The sequence below is a fragment of the Hippopotamus amphibius genome, chromosome 7, assembly GCF_030028045.1.
Source record: "Hippopotamus amphibius kiboko isolate mHipAmp2 chromosome 7, mHipAmp2.hap2, whole genome shotgun sequence".
NCBI lineage: Eukaryota > Metazoa > Chordata > Mammalia > Artiodactyla > Hippopotamidae > Hippopotamus > Hippopotamus amphibius.
Window position 1 is genome coordinate 126104389 of NC_080192.1, and position 22077 is coordinate 126126465.

Consider the following 22077-nt stretch of genomic DNA (forward strand, 5'->3'; position numbering starts at 1 on the left):
ACAACGCTATGAGATTAGAAATCAATTACAGGAAAAAAACTGTAAAAAACACAAACACATGGAGGCTAAACAATATGCTACTAAATAACCAAGAGATCACTGAAGAAATCAAAGAGGAAATCAAAAAATACCTAGAGACAAATGACAATGAAAACACAATGATCCAAAACCTATGGGATGCAGCAAAGGCAGTTCTAAGAGGGAAGTTTATAGCAATACAATCCTACCTCAAGAAACAAGAAAAATCCCAAATAAACAATCAAAACTTACACCTAAAGAAACTAGAGAAAGAAGAGCAAACAAAACCCAAAGTTAGTAGACGGAGAGAATCATAAAGATCAGAGCAGAAATAAATGAAATAGAGACAAAGAAAACAATAGCAAAAATCAATAAAATTAAAATCTGGTTCTTTGAGAAGATAAATAAAATCGAAAAACAAAAGAGAAAAAGAAAAAAATAATCGATAAACCTCTAGCAAAACTCATCAAGAAAAAGAGGGAGAGGACTCAAATCAATAAAATTAGAAATGAAACAGGAGAAGTTACAATGGACACCACAGAAATAAAAAGCACCATAAGAGATTACTACAAGCAACTATATGCCAATAAAATGAACAACCTGGATGAAATGGACAGATTCTTAGAAAGGTATAACCTTCCAAGACTGAATCAGGAAGACATAGAAAATATGAACAGACCAATCACAAGTAATGAAATTGAAACTGTGATTAAAAATCTCCCAACAAACAAAAGTCCAGGACCAGATGGATTCACAGGTGAATTTTATCAAACATTTAGAGAAGAGCTAACACCCATCCTTCTCAAACTCTTCCAAAAAATTTCAGAGGAAGGAACACTCCCAAACTCATTTTATGAAGCCACCATCACCCTGATACCAAAACCAGACAAAGATACTACACAAAAAGAAAAACTACAGACCACTACCACTGATGAATTTAGATGCACAAATCCTCAACAAAATACTAGCCAACAAAATCCAACAACACATTAAAAGGATCATACACCATGATCAAGTGGGGCTTATCCCTGGAATGCAGGGATTCTTCAATATATGCAAATCAATCAATGTGACACACCATATTAACAAACTGAAGGATAAAAACCACATGGTCATCTCAATAGATGCAGAAAAAGCTTTTGACAAAATTCAACCCCCATTTATGATAAAAACTCTCCAGAAGGTGGGCATAGAGGGAACCTACCTCAACATAATAAAGGCCATATATGAAAAACCCACAGCAAACATCATTCTCAATGGTGAAAAACTGAAAGCATTCTCTCTAAGATTAGGAACAAGACACTACTTCCACTACTATTCAACATAGTTTTGGAAGTCCTTGCCACAGCAATCAGAGAAGAAAAAGAAATCAAAGGAATCCAAATTGGAAAAGAAGAAGTAAAACTGTCACTGTTTGCAGATGACATGATATTATACATAGAAAATCCTAAAGATGCCACCAGAAAACTACTTGAGCTAATCAATGAACTTGGGAAAGTTGCAGGATACAAAATTAACACACAGAAATCTCTTGCATTTCTATACACTAACAATGAAAGATCAGAAAGAGAAATTAACGAAACAATCCCATTCACCATTGCAACAAAAAGAATAAAATACCTAGGAATAAACCTAACCAAGGAGGTAAAAGATCTGTATGCAGAAAACTACAAGACACTAATGAAAGAAATCAAAGAAGACACAAACAGATGGAGGGACATACCATGTTCTTGGATTGGAAGAATCAACATTGTGAAAATGACTATATTACCGAAAGCAATTTACAGATTCAATGCAATCCTGATCAAATTACCAATGGCATTTTTCACAGAACTAGGACAAGAAATTTTACGATTTGTATGGAAACGCAAAAGACCCCGAATAGCCAAAGCAATCTTGAGAAGGAAAGACAGAGTTGGGGGAATCAGGCTTCCTGACTTCAGGCTACACTACAAGGCTACAGTGATCAAGACAGTATGGTATTGGCACAAAAATAGAAATATAGATCAATGGAACAGGATAGAAAGCCCAGAGATAAACTATGGTCAACTAATCTATGACAAAGGAGGCAAGGATATAAAATGGAGAAAAGGCAGCCTCTTCAATAAGTGGTGCTGGGAAAACTGGACAGCTACATGTAAAAGAATGAAATTAGAACACTCCCTAACACCATACACAAAAATAAACTCAAAATGGATAAAAGGCCTAAATGTAAGGCCAGACACTATAAAACTCCTAGAGGAAAACATAGGAAGAACACTCTTTGACGTAAATAACAGCAAGATCTTTTTTGATCCACCCTCTAGCGTAACGGAAATAAAAACAAAAATAAGTGGGACCTAATGAAACTTCAAAGCTTCTGCACAGCAAAGGAAACTATAAGCAAGACGAAAAGACAGCCCTCAGAATGGGAGAAAATATTTGCAAATGAATCAACAAAAGATTAATCTCCAAAATATATAAACATATCCAGCTCAATATCAAAAAAACAAACAACCCAATCAAAAAATGGGCAGAAGACCTAAATAGGTATTTCTCCAAAGAAGACATATGGATGGCCAAGAGGCACATGAAAAGCTGCTCAATATCACTAATTATTAGAGAAATGCAAATCAAAACTACAATGAGGTATCACCTCACACCGGCTAGAATGGGCATCATCAGAAAATCTACAAACAGTAAATGCTGCAGAGGGTGTGGAGAAAAGGGAACGCTCTTGCATTGCTGGTGGGAATGTAAATTGATATAGCCACTATGGAGAACAGCATGGAGGTTTCTTGCAAAACTAAAAATAGAGTTACCATATGACCCAGCAATCCCACTGCTGGGCATATACCCAGAGAACACCATAATTCAAAAAGACGCATGCACTCCAATGTTCACTGCAGCATTATTTACAACAGCCAGGACATGGAAGCAACCTAAATGTCCATCAGCAGAGGAATGGATAAAGAAGATGTGGTACATACATACAATGGAATATTACTCAGGTGTAAAAAAGCAATGAAACTGGGATGTTTGTAGAGACATAGATGGACCTAGAGACTGTCATACAGAGTGAAGTGAGTCAGAAAGAGAAAAACAAATATTGTATATTAACACACATATGTGGACTATAGAAAAATGGTACAAATCAACCGGTTTGCAAGGCAGAAACAGAGACACAGATGTAGAGAACAAACATATGGACACCAAGTGGGAAAAGCGGGGAGGGTTGGGGGTGGAATGAATTGGGAGACTGGGATACCAAATTGTACACTCTAAATATATGCAGTTCATTGTAAAAAATAAAAAAATTAAAAAAAAATTAAATTACATTAAATTAAAAAAAAAAAAAAAAAGAATCCATCTACCAATGCAAGGGACATGAGTTCAAGCCCTGTTCTGGGAAGATCCCACATGCTGCACAGCAACTGAGCCCATGCGCCACACTACTGAGTCTGTGCTCTAGAGCCTGTGAGCCACAACTACTGAACCCACGCACCGCAACTACTGAAGCCCACACGCCTAGAGCCCGTGCTCTGCAATAAGAGAAGCCACTGCAATGAGAAGCCTGTGCACTACAGCGAAGAGTAGCCCCCACCTGCCACAACTAGAGAAAGCCCATGTGCAGCAACAAAGACCCAATGCAGCCAAAAATAAATAATAAAATAAATCTTTAAAATAAATTAACAAATAAATAAATAAAAATAAAGTACAGACATCCTTCATTAACTAAATCTTATCTACTTCTGAGAACATGTTGATAATAAATTCACAGATGTCAGGGGCCAATATTTTATTATTTAAAGGGGAAAGAAAAGAATGTACTCCTAACCCATTTGAAAACCCCAATCAATTTCCCCTCAAATCACCAAAGTGTCTTTTACACCTATTTAAAAATCCACTAAGGAGTTCTAAATGATATAAAGTACTTAAAACACAGCTACCTAACTGTCTGATACTTAATGCACTCCTTAGTGTGTTTGCACAACACTAAGCAGGTAAAGCAAACCTAATATAGCTATGACAGCTGCACACTTGCTAAGACCTGCAAACAACTCGTGATTTCACTGGTGTGTGCACACAAATTCATTGTAGCGGATTGTCTATTTAGATAGTGAATTTTGGGTAAAACTTCTTGCAAATCATTACAGCAATTATTCATTTAAGTGAGAGTCAGACAGTAAAAAACCCTGACTTTCTACCACTGTTATTCTGAAAATGACTACCCAACTCTCACCATACCCAACTCCCACAAAAAAAACTCATTTTAAAAAAGAAAGAGGGACTTTCCTGGTAACACAGTGGTTAAGAATCTGCCTGCCAATGCAGGGGACACAGGTTTGGTCCCTGGTCCAGAAAGATCCCACATGCTGCAGAGCAACTAAGCCCATGTGCCACAACTACTGAGCCTGCACTCTAGAGTTTGCGAACCACAACTACTGAGCCCACATGCCCTAGAGCCCACTAGCCACAACTACTGAGCCCAGATGTTGCAACTACTGAGGCCCATGCACCTAGAGCCTGTGCTCTGCAACAAAAGAAGCCACCGCACTGAGAAGCCCATGCGCCGCAACAAACAGCAGCCCCCACTCGCTGCAACTAGAGAAAGCCCGCATGCAGCAACAAAGACTCAATGCAGCAAAAAAAAAAAAGATAGAACTTGTGAATAATACTTTACTTAATATTAAGACTTCTGTTTCAATTCTACAGAACCAAACTATTTAAATAAGAAATCTAATGGACTACACCCAGTTTCGAATTCCAACAAGCATCCATTCCAATTCTACACGCTTACAAAGCATTTTGGGTGAAGAACTGAGCTTGGCACTCTGAGCATCACAAACAAAAGCAAGTCATGGTCCCAGCCCTGAAGGACGACCTTTTAAATTTGGCCGAAAGACATGAACAACTAAAATATGAGGACATGTTTGATACAAGGCCCAGAATAGAAGGAGGAGGCAACAACTGTGGCTGTAAAGATAAATTAATGCCTCATCAAAAGGTCACATTCCAATATGGGTCTTGAGAGAGAGGTCAGATTTCTTCCAGAGAATACGGGAGTTACGGACAGAAAGAACTGAAGGTAGGCATTATAGATGCACAAGAAGAAAAAAGAGAACGGTCAGAGAAGGATGAGTAGCTTGGCTGGAATAAAATGGACTTTGGGGGGACGTGGGAGAAGTAATCTGGATAAATGGGTCACAGTGAAACCTTAGAGGGTGACAGTACCGGCGAAGGAACTAGAGCTCTTCAGCAGGGAACGAGCCTCTGATGGGCTTTGGAAAGGAGGGCTGGAATGAGGAGTCACAGGTGGATAATGTTATCCCGACAGCAAAGTTTAGGAGGAACTAGAAGAGAAGAGACTGGAAGCAGAGGCCAGAAGGGAGGCCCAGAACCACAACAGCAGAAACTGCTGACTGGAGGGTGGGGAAGAGAGACTTTGTGAAGGCAACCCACAGAGTAAATTTCTTATTTTCAGTTCCATTTTTCAGTTCTAAAATATCCATTTGAGTCTTTCCTTCTATTTGAATTTTTTGAGATAACTGGAGATTTGCATGCAGTTGTAAAAAAAACCCTAACCCTAACCCAGTTTCCCCCAAAGGCAACATTTTACAAAATTATAGCATAAAATCACAACCAGGATACTGACATTGCTAAAATCCCACTGATCTTAGATTACCTCAGTTTTACCTGTACTCATACATTATTTGGTTCTTTTTTATATCTTCATGTCTGCTGAAATTTTCCATTTGTGTCAAGAGGGTTCACCCTTCATTCTTAGAAGATTATAATATATTCTTTAAAATCTTTATCTGATAAATGTCTGTATAATCTCAGGGTTGGCATCTTTTGCTTGCCTTTTTCCTTGAGAGTTGAGATTTTCCTGGTTTTTCATATTTTGAGCAATTTTGGATTGTATCCTGTATATTACAAACATTATCCTACAGGACTCTGGGTCCTGTTTAAATCCTATGGAGAATGCTGACTGCTCTGTTCTGTTTTAGCCGGCATTAACAGTTAGCAGGCGGTTAGGTTCAGGCTGGAAGTTCCCACCCACCTTCTCTGACGGCGGTTCCAATGTCAGTTCAGTTGCCAAAGCCTATTTGCGATCTGGGATCTGTCTCATGTGCTGTGCCACCCAGTAGTCAGTCTGAGACCTGGGCAGTGGTCTGTGCAGGAGACCAAAGCCTGTGGTCAGACGCGTGCACACACGACTTGGCAGTAAGCCCACCACGCGGAGAGCACGTTCTTGAGCTCCCTCTTCACCATGGTCTTGACATTTTCCTGCTCCCAGAGGCACCCGTTCCTGATATTCTGGGTGGAATGCCTATGCTTTAATTTCCCTGCTCTGTCACATAAGCTTTCGAGACTGACTCTGCCTGTGGGCCAAGCAGTGAGAAAAAGAAGAAAAACTATGGGGATTCCATCCACGTTCTTGGGACCAGTTTCTCTGGCCAGAAACAAGGGTTCCCCTCTCTTGGGATTTTAGGTGCCTGGCCACTCCCTGCTGCTATTACAAAATGCAGGACTGCCTAGGGACTGGAGTGGGAAAGAACCAAAGAGGTAAAAAAAAAGCAATTGAAAAAGAAAACAGGGATTTCCTCCACTTTCTATCTAGTAGGAGACCCCTTTCCTGCTCCTCAGACCAGAAACAGAGGGCTTCTCTTTGAGCTTTCTGTCCCTACCTGCTGCGTACTTCTGCGTTTCAGGTTAAAAGGATACCACTTACAAGAGCATCAAAAAGTATAAAGTACCTAGGAATAGCCCTAACAAAACAAGCACAAAATATCTATAGAGAAAATCATAACATTTTATTGAGATATTTTTAAAGGACCTAATTAAATAAAGCAATATCCCAGGCTTACAATTAAAAGACTGAATATTGTAAAGATGTCAGTTCTCAAATTGATTTAAGGTTTAAATGTAACACCAATTAAAACTTCAACAGATATTTTTGTTTTTTAACACTAAAAATAACATTAACATAATTTGTTAATTTATTGGTCTAGAAGTTAACTTTCTACTAAGGAGCAAAAATAACTTTAATTTTGTGACAAGCACTTTTTTTGAGATATAATTCCAGTTTGCACTTGAAAAATAATATTTTCTTGCCCTGGGGATATATTTAGCATCTTATTTATTTTTCACTTTTATTTTTTTAATTGAAGTATAGTTGTCATAAATATTATATTAGCTTCAGGTCTGCAACACAGTGATTCAACATTTATATACATTATGAATTGATCACCACAATAAGTCTAGTTACCAACTGTCACTACAAAGTTATTACAACATTATTGACTATATGCCCTATGCTGTACATTCCATCCCTGTGATTTATTTCTTAGCTACAAGTGTGTGCCTCTTAATCCCCTTCACCTATTTGTCCAACCGCCCATCCTCTCTCAACAGATTTTTTTTAAAGCAGCAGCAGCTTATTCTAAAATGTATAAGGACGTTTGCTTCATAAGGGCCAAACAGGCAGGACACTATTCAAGAAAAAGATAGGAGGCGTTCCTCTACTAGATATCAAAAAAAAATTTTTTTAAGCTACAGTAATTATGAAGTGCAGTACTGACACAGGGATATTTAAATAGGCCAATGGAACAGAGTAGAAAAGCCAACCTAATTTGTAGACAAAATCTTTCAGTGGTGGTAGAGAGCCTTTCTGCATCAGCTGCCATGAGTTAGCAAGTATTTATCAATCACCTATTTTGTGCTCTGTGCCTACAGTGAATACGAAAGTACAAAATACTCTCACAGTCTGTTTAAAGTTGAAGATTTTGCTAACAGAATAAAAGATCTGCATAAGTAAAGCAATCAGAGGACAAAACCCAAGATAACAAATAGCAACGGGGTGGTGTGGATACAACTGTATACGAAGTTAGAGAATGAAGAGATCACAGTGAGCTGGGTCATCAGGGAGGTATTCATGGAGAAACAGGATGTGAGCAAAAAGGTAAAGGAGGACGTGGACCTCAGGCAGAAGTCAACTACTGCCCAGAGAGACAGCCTGAGGCAAAGTGTGAGGGGAAGCGTGAGAACACGGCATGCACGAGACAGTGAGACATGCCAAACCACAGCTCAGCTGTGTCACAACTCAACTTGTCACAGCGAAGCAGTAAGAGACCCCGTCAGAGCAAGGTCTCTGACGGGCAGTTTCAAGAGTTGAGACTTTTTCTGACAAAAAAGTCACTAAAATTCTTCAATAGGTGAGAGACGTAAAGCTAGTTGTATTGCATAAATGTTTAGCAGAGGTATAAAGTCTAGCTTTGAGGTTAGATCAGGGGGTGATAAAAGTACGGAAATAGAAGGAGGAAAAAGGGAAGGAACAAATCTGAAACCCTCCTGTCGGGAATTAAAATCATAAACCAAGTACTTCGCAGATTTTATTAAATGCGGGTTTCACCGGTAGCTAACCAAGAAGTATGATGCAATTTAAATACAAGGCATTCCAAGGACAAGATTAAAACACAAAGAAGATATCTAAGTTTCTGGTTTGACCTACCAGTATTCACTTTTGACGTTACATGAGCTACATCAACTTTCTGGGACCTGATGAGGGGTACAGCTTTTGTAGAAGGAGTGTGTGCTATATTCTTCCTTCGATCTTTTGCTTTACTTATCTTTGAAAGAGGTGCAAAAATACCTAAGAGAGAATGCAGAATTTTAGTGTTAAGCAATTAAAATCACTTCAAATAAAAGGATAAGTACAGCCATTCAGTAATGTAAGTCTTTAAGTTCTTTTTTAGTGTCTAGTAGGTGCCCTGTTGGCGGGAGAGAGAGAAAAAATGTAAGATTCAGTACTTGCCCTCAGAAAGTTTACAATCTAGTTGTCAAGACTAAAAACATACAAGAAGCACCAAACATAATCAGGCATTAAGTGAAACTCAGGGAAAAGAGAAATGAGTCATAGTTTTCCATTATAATTATTCCTGACTAAGTACTGGCAAATAATAGTGCACAATATAGTATAAAAACTATTCTTCCATGTCACTTTATCTACAGCTCCTTAGAACATATTTTTCCCCACATTCTAGCTTTTTATGTTCGTGTTTTCTCTTCCAGACTTTAGAAGACAAAATTCAATATTACTCATTTCTGCATTCCCTCAATGTACCTATTAATACAGTGCCTTACACATAGCAGGGATATAAAAAATCTTCTTGAGTATAAAACATAATCTTCCCAAAAGGCTTAGCCCTCAGCCTCTTACAATCAGAAACAATACAGTGTGCTTTGGGGGAGTGGGGGAGGCACATGGGGACGAGAGCAGGGTTGCTTATTTGCTGCAGCTAGAAGCATAAAATTCCACTAAAAAAGAAGTTTATCCAGGCATAAAATTCCAGTATATATAAATATGCACATACTGTACATTAGAAATAGTGAATATGGGCTATAAATACCAAGATTATTTGGCTAAGACATTTAAGAAGAAAAAATAAAGTCATAATATATATATTATACGCTTCCATTCAGTGTTTACACCTAATCTAACGAAGACACATTGTGGCTAAAGTGTAATACATTAAAACAACTTGTTTTAAAATAGGAAAGTGAGTGCTTTGTTTATAGCTAACAAGTTCTAACTATACTACTTTTCTGCTAATCTTGAAATTCTTTCCTCCCTCGGATTCCACAATCCTTCCTCCTGATTTTTCTAGCTCTTTTGACTTCTCCACAATGTTTTCCCTCTTCTGTCTCCCACCTATCAGATTTTCTTTGACTTTCTATTATTGTCTCTAAATTATTTTCCTCGCCAAATACATACACACACGCGCACACATGCACGCACACACACACTCTCAAGCTTGATGATGACTATGTCCAGTGTTGCCAAGGGTTTGAAGAAATAAATTATTTTATACTGTGGGATGTAAATTTGTAAAATCTTACCAGAAGACAAAAATTCTGACCTAATTTACTTTACAGCATTAATTATAAAGAAATACTTAAGAGGTGTGAACAAGGTTACAAGGCTACATTTGTATATTATAAGGAGAAGATAGATTTCAAGAGCCAAAACAATTTCTAGTTTACCACCATGACCCAATCATACTTTTAGAAATTAAACATGAGAAAATAATCCAAATAGGAGGAAAAGACTGTTTACTTGAATGTCATCACTGCAGTATTATAAGTAGGAGAAAACAATTATTTGGCAATAGAAGGAATGAATCAACTATATTTATGAGCTATTACATCACTGTTAATAAGTAAAACAATAAAGATTATGTAGAAATACAGAAAATATGAAAAGTAAATCAAGAAAACAAAAAGTGAGTTGTATGTTTGATTACATTATGATTATATCTGTGAAAAGTTTTATGTGCGGATTTAGGAAGGACTGTAAAAAACTGAAAACCAAATCATATCTATGAGTACAGACTACGAATTATTTTTCAAATGTTTGTGTCATTGATGTCACAATAATATTGTTCAATAACTGAACTATACAGCTCTCATTCTTTTTTTTTTTTAATTAACTCAATCATTTGGGAGAACCAAAACTAAATTTAAAGCAATGACTGGATACTACCAAAGCCCAAAGTGTGCACTGTGTATGGGCTAACCTTCCTATTTAGAATCTCACGCTAATCAAATTACTGATGGGATTCTCCTCAGATCTTCACATATAATTTTAAGGCTTAACTAAAAATAAACACACAAGGAAGAATTATTTTTAAATAGAAGAGTAATGAATTTCTAGATAAACATGATACATTTTGTTTAATCACAATTCCTCCCAAAATTCCACTAAAATTTTAGTAAGAAATAAAGATGGTATAAACTCTAAAGAAAATGATAAAACAGAAAAAATACTAGCCCTTCCAAAGAAGCTTCCAAAAATAAGGAAAATGACAAAAACAAAAGAAAGAAAGACTCAAACTTCTAAATAGCAACAGTGGAAGCTCAAGAAAATACCTGGCCAGCTATGGCCTGACAGCCACGTCCTCCCTGCTGCCTATTTTTGTACCGTTCTGTTGGAACACAGCCACATCCTTTTGTTTACATATTGTCTATGACTGCTTATTCACTACAACAGGAGAGCTGAATAGTTGCAACAAGAGACTGTATGGCCCATAAAAGCTAAAATATTTACTACTTGGCCCTTTACAGGAAAAGTTTGCCAAATTGCATTAGACAATAGAGTTATCACCTTCAAAATACGAATTTCAACCTAACATTTCTTATCCCACTAAACTATCATATGAAGTATAAGGGCAGACATAAACATTTCTGGAACGGAAAGTCTCAAAGAATTTACTTCCTATGAGTCCTCCGTCAAAAAGCTACTGAAGGATGTGCTTCACCAAAACAAATAGGTAAGCCAAGGAAATAAACTTAGAATAGAACTAACACCAAATTTTTCTCTTCATAGTATGAAGTCAATAGATGTCTAAAATTGGAAAGATCCATATAAATATATTATTTAAAATATGAATATGAACATCAGAATATACAGCTAAAGAAGTCAAAAAGTTCTTGCCTCTGAAGAGCAGGACTTGGGGTGAGGAAAGGCAAGCCAGGGGAGGGTTTAGCGGTGGTTTTAATAAACCCTCCAATACGATTTGACTTAGTAAACTAGGTAGATGTCTTCACTTTGGTAATTATTAAAAGACATAAAAAATAGTATTACCATATATTAAAAATTATTATAAAATTTTCATAATTGCCAAAACTTAGAAGCGACCAAGATGCTCTCTACTAGGTGAATGGAGAAATAATGGAGGTCTGTGATACCTCCAGACAATGGAGTATTATTCAGTGCTAAAAAGACACACGTTATCAAGCCATGAAAAGACATGGAAGAAACTTAAATGCAAATTACTACGTGAAAGAAGCCATTATTAAAAGGCTATAGACTGTATGATTCCAGCTATATGACATTCTGGAAAAGGCAAAACTATGAAGACAGTACAGTGATCAATGGTTGCCAGGGGCTGAGGTGGAAAGGGATGAACAGGTGGAGCACAGAGGATTTTTAGGGCAGTCAAAATGCTCTAAAATATGGCAATGAGGGATACGTGCCACTACACATCTGTCCAAACCCACAGAATATACAACACAAAGAGGGAACCTGAAGGCAAACTACAGACTTTGAGTGATTATGATGTGTCCATGTGGATTCATCAATTGTAAGACAGATACCCTTTGGTGAAGGGATGTTGATAAAAGGGGAAACCGTGCATGTGTGGGCAGGAGGTATACAGGAAATCTCTGTATCTTCCTCTCAATTTTAATATGAACCTAAAACTGCTTTTGAAAAGATCTCTAAAAAATTATTATAAAATTTCCACAATTAAAAAAATCTAATATGTGCTAGAATTAACAGATCAATGGAACAAAGCAATCCCCAAACAGACTATAGCATTTACAAGAACTTAATTCATATTAAAGGAAGCACAACAAGCCAAAGGGAAAATGATAGATTTAGAGAGAGAAAAAAAAAAAAAAAACTGTTGCTGAGAAGAAACAAATTCTTTGGCTTCTGCTGAGGCAGGAGTTCTCCACCTCTCCTGCCCCTACCTCTCCTGCTCCCCACACCTCAAGTACTGATAGTTTAGCAAAGACCTGGCTCAGACTACTGAGCTGGCTCAGCAGGAAGGGCTATTCCCGTTTTCATATAATCCAACACATGACCCTTGCCCCCCAACTTGCCTTAAAGTATGTAAAGAGGAACAGAGGCAGGGTCCTTAGGTATCCCGCTTTGTCCTAATCAAGCATGCCTCTCTTTGGAATGATGGGATTTGGGAAGCCACATGCATTCTGTTACAATCTAAGTATTTCCCATGGCTCTGATTTACATCTGCTCTCTGTGTTGCTAATGGTTTTTGGTCTTGCCCTTAGTCTGCTTGACAGTTGCCTAAATCAGCTAATAAAGGAAAATTAAAATTAAATTCTTAACCTTATACAACTAACCAAATAAACCCCAAACTAAGTAATGTAGTATTTAAAAATTAAAACATTCAAAAGAATAAAATAGATAACCTATAACGAATCCTTGGATTAGGAAGAACTATCCACCTTAGCATAAAAGCAGTTATAAGAAATTATAAAGGAAAAGTCTCTTAACTGCATAAAACTACATGTCCAAAAACACTGCACATGAAGTTCAAAGGCAAATGACAAACTGGGCAAAATATCTGTAGTAAATATAAAGGCTTAATATCCTAAACATGTATTTATTTTTTAAAAACTCTTATCAGTATTTAAAAAAACTAATATCCCAATTTTTAATGGGCAAATAATATGAATAATTATTTCTTGGCAATTGCCAATATAATACAAAAAAACACATGTGCTACAACAGAATATTTCAGATATTTTATTTCACCACAATCAGAGGAACTTGAATTCAAACAGAAATTTTCACCTACCAAATTGGAAAAATTAAAGGAAATGAAGCCATAAAAAAAAAATCACACTTTCAAACAATAGTTCATGATTTGGGGAAATTATAATAGGACGTCAGATAAAAATGCAGACTATTTAACTTTACACAATCCAAATTTTGTGGAAAAAATTGAACAGAAAACATATACAGGTGTTTTTTTCCTCCTTTTTTATGTTTTTAAAATCGAATGTAGGACCGTTTTTCCTCAGGCGGGAGCGGAGCGCTGGGGCTTAGCTGTTGGAGAAAGGTGGATGCAGTTATCAAGAGAGCAGAGTGAAGACACCTGGAAAGAAGTTATCATCACTAAGAATGTCTTTTGGAAGGCTGCTGTTTTGTGCATCAAGAATAGTATCTGGCCAGTGCCGCTGCCTCCTTGTGAGCCACAGCTGCCTCCCCCCACCTCTGCAGGCAACCCTCCAACACCAGCAGACTGAATATTCGTCTAATCCAATACTTGGACATTAGTCTGAGGCTTGGACAGTCTTCTATAAACACCTCTATCACCAGGACAAGCAACCCCAAAAGCTTGGACAACCATGAGGAAACAAAGAAACACCATGCAGGCAAAGGAGCAGGAAAAAAACCCACAAGACCAAATAAATGAGGAGGAAATAGGAAAAATGCCTGAAAAACAATTTAGAGTAATGATAGTAAAAATGATACAAAATCTCGATAACAAATTAGAGAAAGTACAAGAAACAGTTCATAAGAACTCAGAAAAACAAACAGCAATGGATAACAAAATAACTGAAATTAAAAATACTCTAGATGCTCTAACCAGCAGAATGACTGAGGCAGAAGAACGAATAAGTGAGTTGGAAGATAGAATGGAAGAAATAAATGCCACAGAGCAGGAAAAAGATAAAAAAATAAAAAGACTAGAAGACAGCCTCAGAGACCTCAGTGATAACCTTAAACGTACCAACATTCGAATTATAGGCATCCCAGAAGAAGAAGAAAACAAGAAAGGGTCTGTGAAAATATTTGAAGAGGTTCTAGTGGAAAACTTCCCCAACATGGGAAAGGAAATAATGAACCAAGTCCAAGAAGCACAGAGAGTCCCATACAGAATAAACCCAAGGAGAAATACACCAAGACACATATTAATCAAACTAACGACAATTCAACACAAAGAAAAAATATTAAAAGCAGCAAGAGAAAAGCAACAAACAACATATAAGGGAAAACCCATCAGGATAACAGCTGACCTTTCTACAGAAACTCTGCAGGCCAGAAGGGAATGGCAGGATATACTGAAAGTCCTGAAAAAGAGAAACCTACAGCCAAGAATACTTTACCCAGCAAGAATCTCATTCAGATTTGAGGGAGACATCAAAAGCTTTCCAGACAAGCAAAAGTTAAGAGAATTCAGCACCACCAAACCAGCCTTACAACAAGTGCTAAAGGAACTTCTCTAAGTAGGAAACACAAGAAAAGGAAAACACCTACAAATACAAACCCAAAACAATTAAGAAAATGATAATTGGAACACACATGTCAATAATCACTTTAAATGTAAATGGACTAAATGCTCCAACCAAAAGACACAGACTGGCTGAATGGATACAAAAACAAGACCCTTCTATATGCTGCCTACAAGAAACCCACTTCAGACCAAGGGATACATATAGACTGAAAGTGAAGGGATGGAAAAAGATATTCCATGCAAATGGAAGTCAAAAGAAAGCTGGAGTAGCAATACTCATATCAGACAAATTAGACTTGAAAGTAAAGACTATTAAAAGAGACAAGGAAGGGCACTACATAATGATCAAGGGATCCATCCAAGAAGAACATATCACAATGGTAAATATCTATGCCCCCAATATAGGAGCACCTCAATACATAAGGCAAATGCTAACAGCTATAAAAGGGGACATCGACAGTAACACAATTATAGTGGGAGACTTGAACACCCCACTTACATCAATGGACAGATCATCCAAACAGAAAATAAATAAAGACACACAAGCTTTAAATGACACATTAGACCATCTCGACTTAATTGATATTTATAGGACATTCCATCCAAAAACGACAGACTACACTTTCTTCTCAAGTGCACACGGAACATTTTCCAGGATAGATCACATCTTGGGTCACAAATCAAACCTCAGCAACTTCAAGAAAATTGAAATCATATCAAGCATCTTCTCAGACCACAACGCCATGAGACTAGATATCAATTACAGGAAAAAAACTGCAAAAAAGACAAACACATGGAGGCTAAACAATTCACTATTAAACAACCAAGGAATCACTACAGAAATCAAAGAGGAAATCAAAAAGTATCTAGAAACAAATGACAACGAAAACACAACAACCCAAAACCTATGGGACGCAGCAAAAGCAGTTCTAAGAGGGAAGTTTATAGCAATACAGTCCTACCTTAAGAAACAAGAAAATGATCGAATAAACAACCTAACCTTACACCTCAAACAACTAGAGAAAGAAGAACAAAGAAACCCCAAAGTGAGCAGAAGGAAAGAAATCGTAAAGATCAGAGCAGAAATAAATGAAAAAGAAAGGAAAGAAACCATAAGAAAAATAAATAAAACTAAAAGCTGGTTCTTTGAGAAGATTAACAAAATTGATAAACCATTAGCCAGACTCATCAAGAAAAAAAGGGAGAAGATGCAAATCAACAGAATTAGAAATGAAAAAGGAGAAGTCACAACGGACACCTCAGAAATACAAAACATCATGAGAGACTACTACAAGCAACTATATGCCAATCAATTGGATAACCTGGAAGAAATGGATACATTCTTAGAAAAATACAATCTTCCAAGACTGAACCAGGAAGAAATAGAAACCATGAACAGACCAATCACAAGTACAGAAATTGAGGCAGTGATTAAAAATCTCCCAACACACAAAAGCCCAGGACCAGATGGATTCACAGGTGAATTCTATCAAACATTTTGAGAAGAGTTAACACCTATCCTTCTCAAACTCTTCCAAAATATTGCAGAAGGCGGAGCACTCCCAAACTCATTCTATGAGGCTACCATCACCCTGATACCAAAACCAGACAAAGATGTCACAAAAAAAGAAAACTACAGACCAATATCACTGATGAATATAGATGCAAAAATCCTCAACAAAATACTAGCTAACAGACTGCAACAGCACATTAAAAAAATCATACACCATGATCAAGTGGGGTTTATCCCTGGGATGCAAGGATTCTTCAATATACGCAAATCAATCAACGTGATACATCATATCAACAAATTGAAGGATAAAAACCATATGATCATTTCAATAGATGCAGAAAAAGCTTTTGACAAAGTTCAACATCCATTTATGATAAAAGCTCTCCAGAAAATGGGCATAGAAGGAAATTACCTCAACATCATAAAAGCCATATATGACAAACCAAAAGCCAACATTGTTCTCAATGGAGAAAAACTGGAAGAATTCCCTCTAAGAACAGGAACAAGACAAGGGTGTCCACTCTCACCACTGTTATTCAACATAGTTTTGGAAGTGTTAGCCACAGCAATCAGAGAAGAAAAAGAAATTAAAGGAATCCAAATTGGAAAAGAAGAAGTAAAATTATCACTCTTTGCAGATGACATGATACTATATATAGAAAACCCTAAAGACTCTACCAGAAAACTGCTAGCACTCATTGATGAGTTTAGTAAAGTAGCAGGATACAAAATTAATGCACAGAAATCTCTTGCATTCCTATACACTAACAACGGAAGAGCAGAAAGAGAAATTAAGGAAACTCTCCCATTCACCATTGCAACCAAAAGAATAAAATACCTAGGAATAAACCTGCCTAAGGAGGCAAAAGATCTGTATGCAGAAAACTTTAAGACATTGATGAAAGAAATCAAAGATGACACAAACAGATGGAGGGATATACCATGTTCCTGGATTGGAAGAATCAACATCGTGAAAATGACTGTACTACCCAAAGCAATTTACAGATTTAATGCAATCCCGATCAGATTACCAATGGCATTTTTCACAGAACTAGAGCAAGAAATCTTACGATTTGTATGGAAACGCAAAAGACCCCGAATAGCCAAAGCAATCTTGAGAAGGAAAAATGGAGTGGGTGGAATCAGGCTTCCTGACTTCAAACTATACTACAAGGCCATAGTGATCAAGACAGTATGGTACTGGCACAAAAATAGAAAGGAAGATCAATGGAACAGAATAGAGAACTCAGAAGTAAGCCCAAACACATATGGGCACCTTATCTTTGACAAAGGAGGCACGAGTATACAATGGAAAAAAGACAGCCTCTTCAATAAGTGGTGCTGGGAAAATTGGACAGCAACATGTAAAAGAATGAAATTAGAACACTTCCTAACACCATACACAAAAATAAACTCCAAATGGATTAAAGACCTACATATAAGGCCAGACACTATCAAACTCCTAGAGGAAAACATAGGCAGAACACTCTTTGACATACATCAAAGCAACATCCTTTTTGACCCACCTCCTAGAATCATGGAAATAAAATCAAGAATAAACGAATGGGACCTCATGAAACTTAAAAGCTTTTGCACAGCAAAGGAAACCATAAACAAGACTAAAAGGCAACCTTCAGAATGGGAAAAAATAATTGCCTATGAAACAACGGACAAAGGATTAACCTCCAAAATATACAAGCAGCTCATGCAGCTTCATACCAAAAAAGCAAATAACCCAATCCACAAATGGGCAGAAGACCTAAATAGACATTTCTCCAAAGAAGACATACAGATGGCCAACAAACACATGAAAAGATGCTCAACATCACTCATCATCAGAGAAATGCAAGTCAAAGCCACAATGAGGTATCACCTCACACCAATCAGAATGGCCATCATCACAAAGTCTGGAAACAACAAATGTTGGAGAGGGTGTGGAGAAAAGGGAACTCTCCTGCACTGTTGGTGGGACTGTAAGTTGGTACAGCCACTATGGAAAACAATTTGGAGGTTCCTTAAAAAACTACAAATAGAACTACCATATGATCCAGTAATCCCACTCCTGGGCATATACCCAAAGAAAACCATAATCCCAAAAGAAACTTGTACCATAATGTTTATTGCAGCACTCTTTACAATAGCCAGGACATGGAAGCAACCTAAATGCCCATCAACAAATGAATGGATACAGAAGATGTGGCATATATATACAATGGAATATTACTCAGCTATAAAAAGGGATGAGATGGAGCTATATGTAATGAGGTGGATAGAACTACAATCTGTCATACAGAGTGAAGTAAGTCAGAAAGAGAAAGACAAAGATTGCATGCTAACTCACATATACGGAATCTAAAAATGGTACTGATGAACTCAGTGACAAGAACAGGGAAGCAGATACAGGGAATGGACTGGAGAACTCGAGGTATGGGAGGGGGCGGGGGGTGAAGGGGAAACTGAGAAGAAGCGGGAGAGTAGTACAGACATATATATACTACCAACTGTAAAATAGTCAGTGGGAAGTTGTTGTATAACAAAGGGAGTCCAACTCGAGGATGGAAGATGCCTTAGAGGACTGGGGCAGGGAGGGTGGGGGGGAATCGAGGTGGGGGCGTCAAGGAAGGGAGGGAATATGGGGATATGTGTATAAAAACAGTTGATTGAACCTGGTGTACCCCCCAAAAAAATAAAATAAAATAAAAAAAAAAAAAAAAAAATCGAATGTAATGGATATTTTTTATGAACAAAAATTTTAAAAACAGACCCAAAAATGAGGCTCCATCTTAAGTGCATGACAAAAGGAAACTGGTGATTTTGATAAATTTATAACAGCTAGCAAATAGTTAACATTTTGGGGTTGCTTACAGGGAACCAAGCACTATTCTAGATGCTTTATATATTTACCAACACATTTAATTTTTACATCAACTTTTGCGGCATTGTTATCCTCATCTTCTATAAGAAAACTGAGGCACAAGAAGAGAAAGAAGGTCCCATATCTGGTAGGTAGAGCAGCTGACTCACACCCAAGCAGTCAGGCTCCAAAGCCCGTACCCTTCAATATTATACCATTCTGCCTCCCTGTTGAGCTACAAGATGAAATACTGTGCAACCAGGGAAATTAATGTTCTGGGAAAATACTTCACAACAAGGGAAAATATTCACAACATAATAAGTGATAAAAGCAAACTGAAATCGATGTGTCAGGTGTGTGTGTGTGTGCGCGTGTGTACGTGTGTGCGTGTGTGTATGAGAGAAACAGAATATACAATTAAGCAAACATTTGTCAGCAAGAGAAAGAATCATCCCAGATCAGGAGCACAGTAATAAAGTTGGCCTCACTTGCTTTTCCATTTTTCAAGTTTTTCAACCTCCAGAACTCTGTATTTCCTTGGTAATAAAGAATAAAACCCCTCCTCTGTCCTTCAGTGATGCACCACCATGAGCAGGATTTAGGAAGGCCTCCAAAGCTGGGTGCACTCCTAGTAAGACACCCTCTTCCAATCACAATAGTGGTTACATAAGGAAAGGGCAGTCCCTTCATTTATTACGTAACTAACCAGGGAGAAAGTTTTATTTAAAAAGAATAAAAGAGTAAAATTCTATTATTTTAAGTTGCTTCTCATTAGATAGTTATCTACCTTACCATATTTGGGGGTACATTTAAAGTACTGGACCTTCCCAACACTTCCATTGTTTTTTCCTTCTGGTTCATCCAACTCAATGCCAGCCCACTGACCACTTGCAAATTCAGTTGTTCCACAAAATCTTAATGTTCCAACCTAAAGAAAATATAAATCAGAGTAATGTTTGAGTATTACTGGTAATTCTCAGTTTCCTGCTCTTGCAACTTTATTATGGAAATCTTCAAAAAACATTCTTTCTTCTGAAGTAGGCTTCAGAAGAGGGGAACCATTACCAGGGATAAAAAGAGACAGTCAATAACAACAAAAGAGTCCATGGACCAAGAAGGCATAAGAATCTTAAATGTATATGCACCTAACAACTGAGAGAACTAAACAGAGAAACAGACAAATCTACAATCACAGCTGGAGACTTCAACACACCTCTCTCCATAATCAATAGGCCTAGTAGGCATATAAACCAGTAAGGATATAAACCAGCTATAAACTAATTTGACCTGACAGTTATAAAATACTCCATCCAAAACAGCAGTATACAAACGTAAAAGAGTAGAAATCGCACACAACATATTCTTAAACCTTAATGGAATTAAACTAGAAATCACTAACAGAAAGATATATGAAAAATCTCCAAGTATTTGGAAATTAAAAGATATATTTCTAAATAACTCATGGTAAAACAGAAAATCAAAAGGGAAATAATAAAATATTTTAATTGAATGAAAATGATAACAGAACATGTCAAAATTTGTGGAATATAGCAAAAGCGGTGCTTAGAGTGAATTAAAGTGCTTGTATTAGAAATGGTCTCAAATCAATCATATAAACTTCCACCTTATGAAACTAGAAAGGGAAGACCCAAAGCAAGCAAAAGGAGGAAATAATAATGATAGGGAGTTAAGAACAGAAACACAATAAAGAAAATCAATGAAACCAAAAGCTAGTTCTTCGGAAGGATAAATAAATAAGCTTTTAGCTGGAGACTAAAGGAAAAAAAAAGAGAAGATACAAATTACAAACATCATGAATGAGAGAGGGACATTAATAAGTTCCCTCAGTGACTGACATAGCAACAAACTACTATGAATAACTCTGTTTCTATAAATTTGACAATGAGATGAAATGTTCCAATTCACTGAAAGACACGAACTGTCAAAGCTCACATCTAAACTGAATTTGTAGTTAGAAATCTTAAAAAATAAATAAATAAAAATAAAAATAAAAAGCCCTCCAGACCCAGATGACCTCACTGGTAAGTTTTACCAAAGAAATACCAGCTCCACACAAACTCTTCTGGAATATAAAAGTGAAGAGATCCATTCCCAACTCATTTTATGAAGCCAGCATTACCTGGGTATCAAAACCAGACAAAGACATTACAAGAAAACTACAGACCAATGAACACAAACACAATAATCCTCAACAAAATAACAGCAAATCAAATCTAGCAATAAACAGAAAGGATAATACATCATGACCAAGTGAGATTTATCATGACAACGTAAGTCTAGTTCAACATTTGAGAATTAATCAATACAGTTCATCATATTCACAGACTAAAAGGAGGAGATGGGGACCTTGTTCTCTGGACACTTGCAGAAAAACTCTCAGCAAACTAGGAATAGATGGGAATGTCCTCAGCTTAATAAAAGACATCTGTACAAAATCTACAGTTAACAATTACCATACTTAATGATGAGTGACTGAGTGCTTTCCCCTTAAGGCTGGGAATAAGGCAAGGATGTTGACTCTTACCATGTCTACTCATCATTACACTGAAGGTCCTAGGCAATGAGATAAGGGAAGAAAAACAAATGCATACAGATTGGAAAGAAATAAAACTGTCTCTATTTGCAGACAATATGACTGTTTATACAGGATCTCTCAAAGAATCCACAAAAATTACATTTAGTAAGTAATGGGATACATGGCCAATTATTTAACAATCAACTCTATTTCTATATACTGGCAATGAACAATTGGAAAATGAAATTTCAAACACACCACCACTTACAGTAACACCAAAGAGCATGAAAAACTTAGGTATAAACCTAACAAAGTATCTGCACTATTTATATGCTTAAAAACTATA

At 36.9% G+C, this 22077-nt stretch overlaps 1 protein-coding gene across 8 annotated transcripts in view; it reads right to left on the reverse strand.

The window, feature by feature from the left end:
- CLIP4 (CAP-Gly domain containing linker protein family member 4) overlaps positions 1-22077 on the reverse strand; it is a 123505-nt gene that overhangs the window by 30181 nt on the left and 71247 nt on the right. For all 8 annotated transcript variants that reach the window (XM_057742306.1, XM_057742308.1, XM_057742307.1 and 5 more), the window contains exons 8-9: positions 19988-20123; positions 8513-8653 (exon numbers count right to left, since the gene is read on the reverse strand). In XM_057742306.1, coding sequence (XP_057598289.1) covers positions 8513-8653; positions 19988-20123 — 277 coding nt within the window. The remainder of the gene's footprint in view (positions 1-8512; positions 8654-19987; positions 20124-22077) is intronic.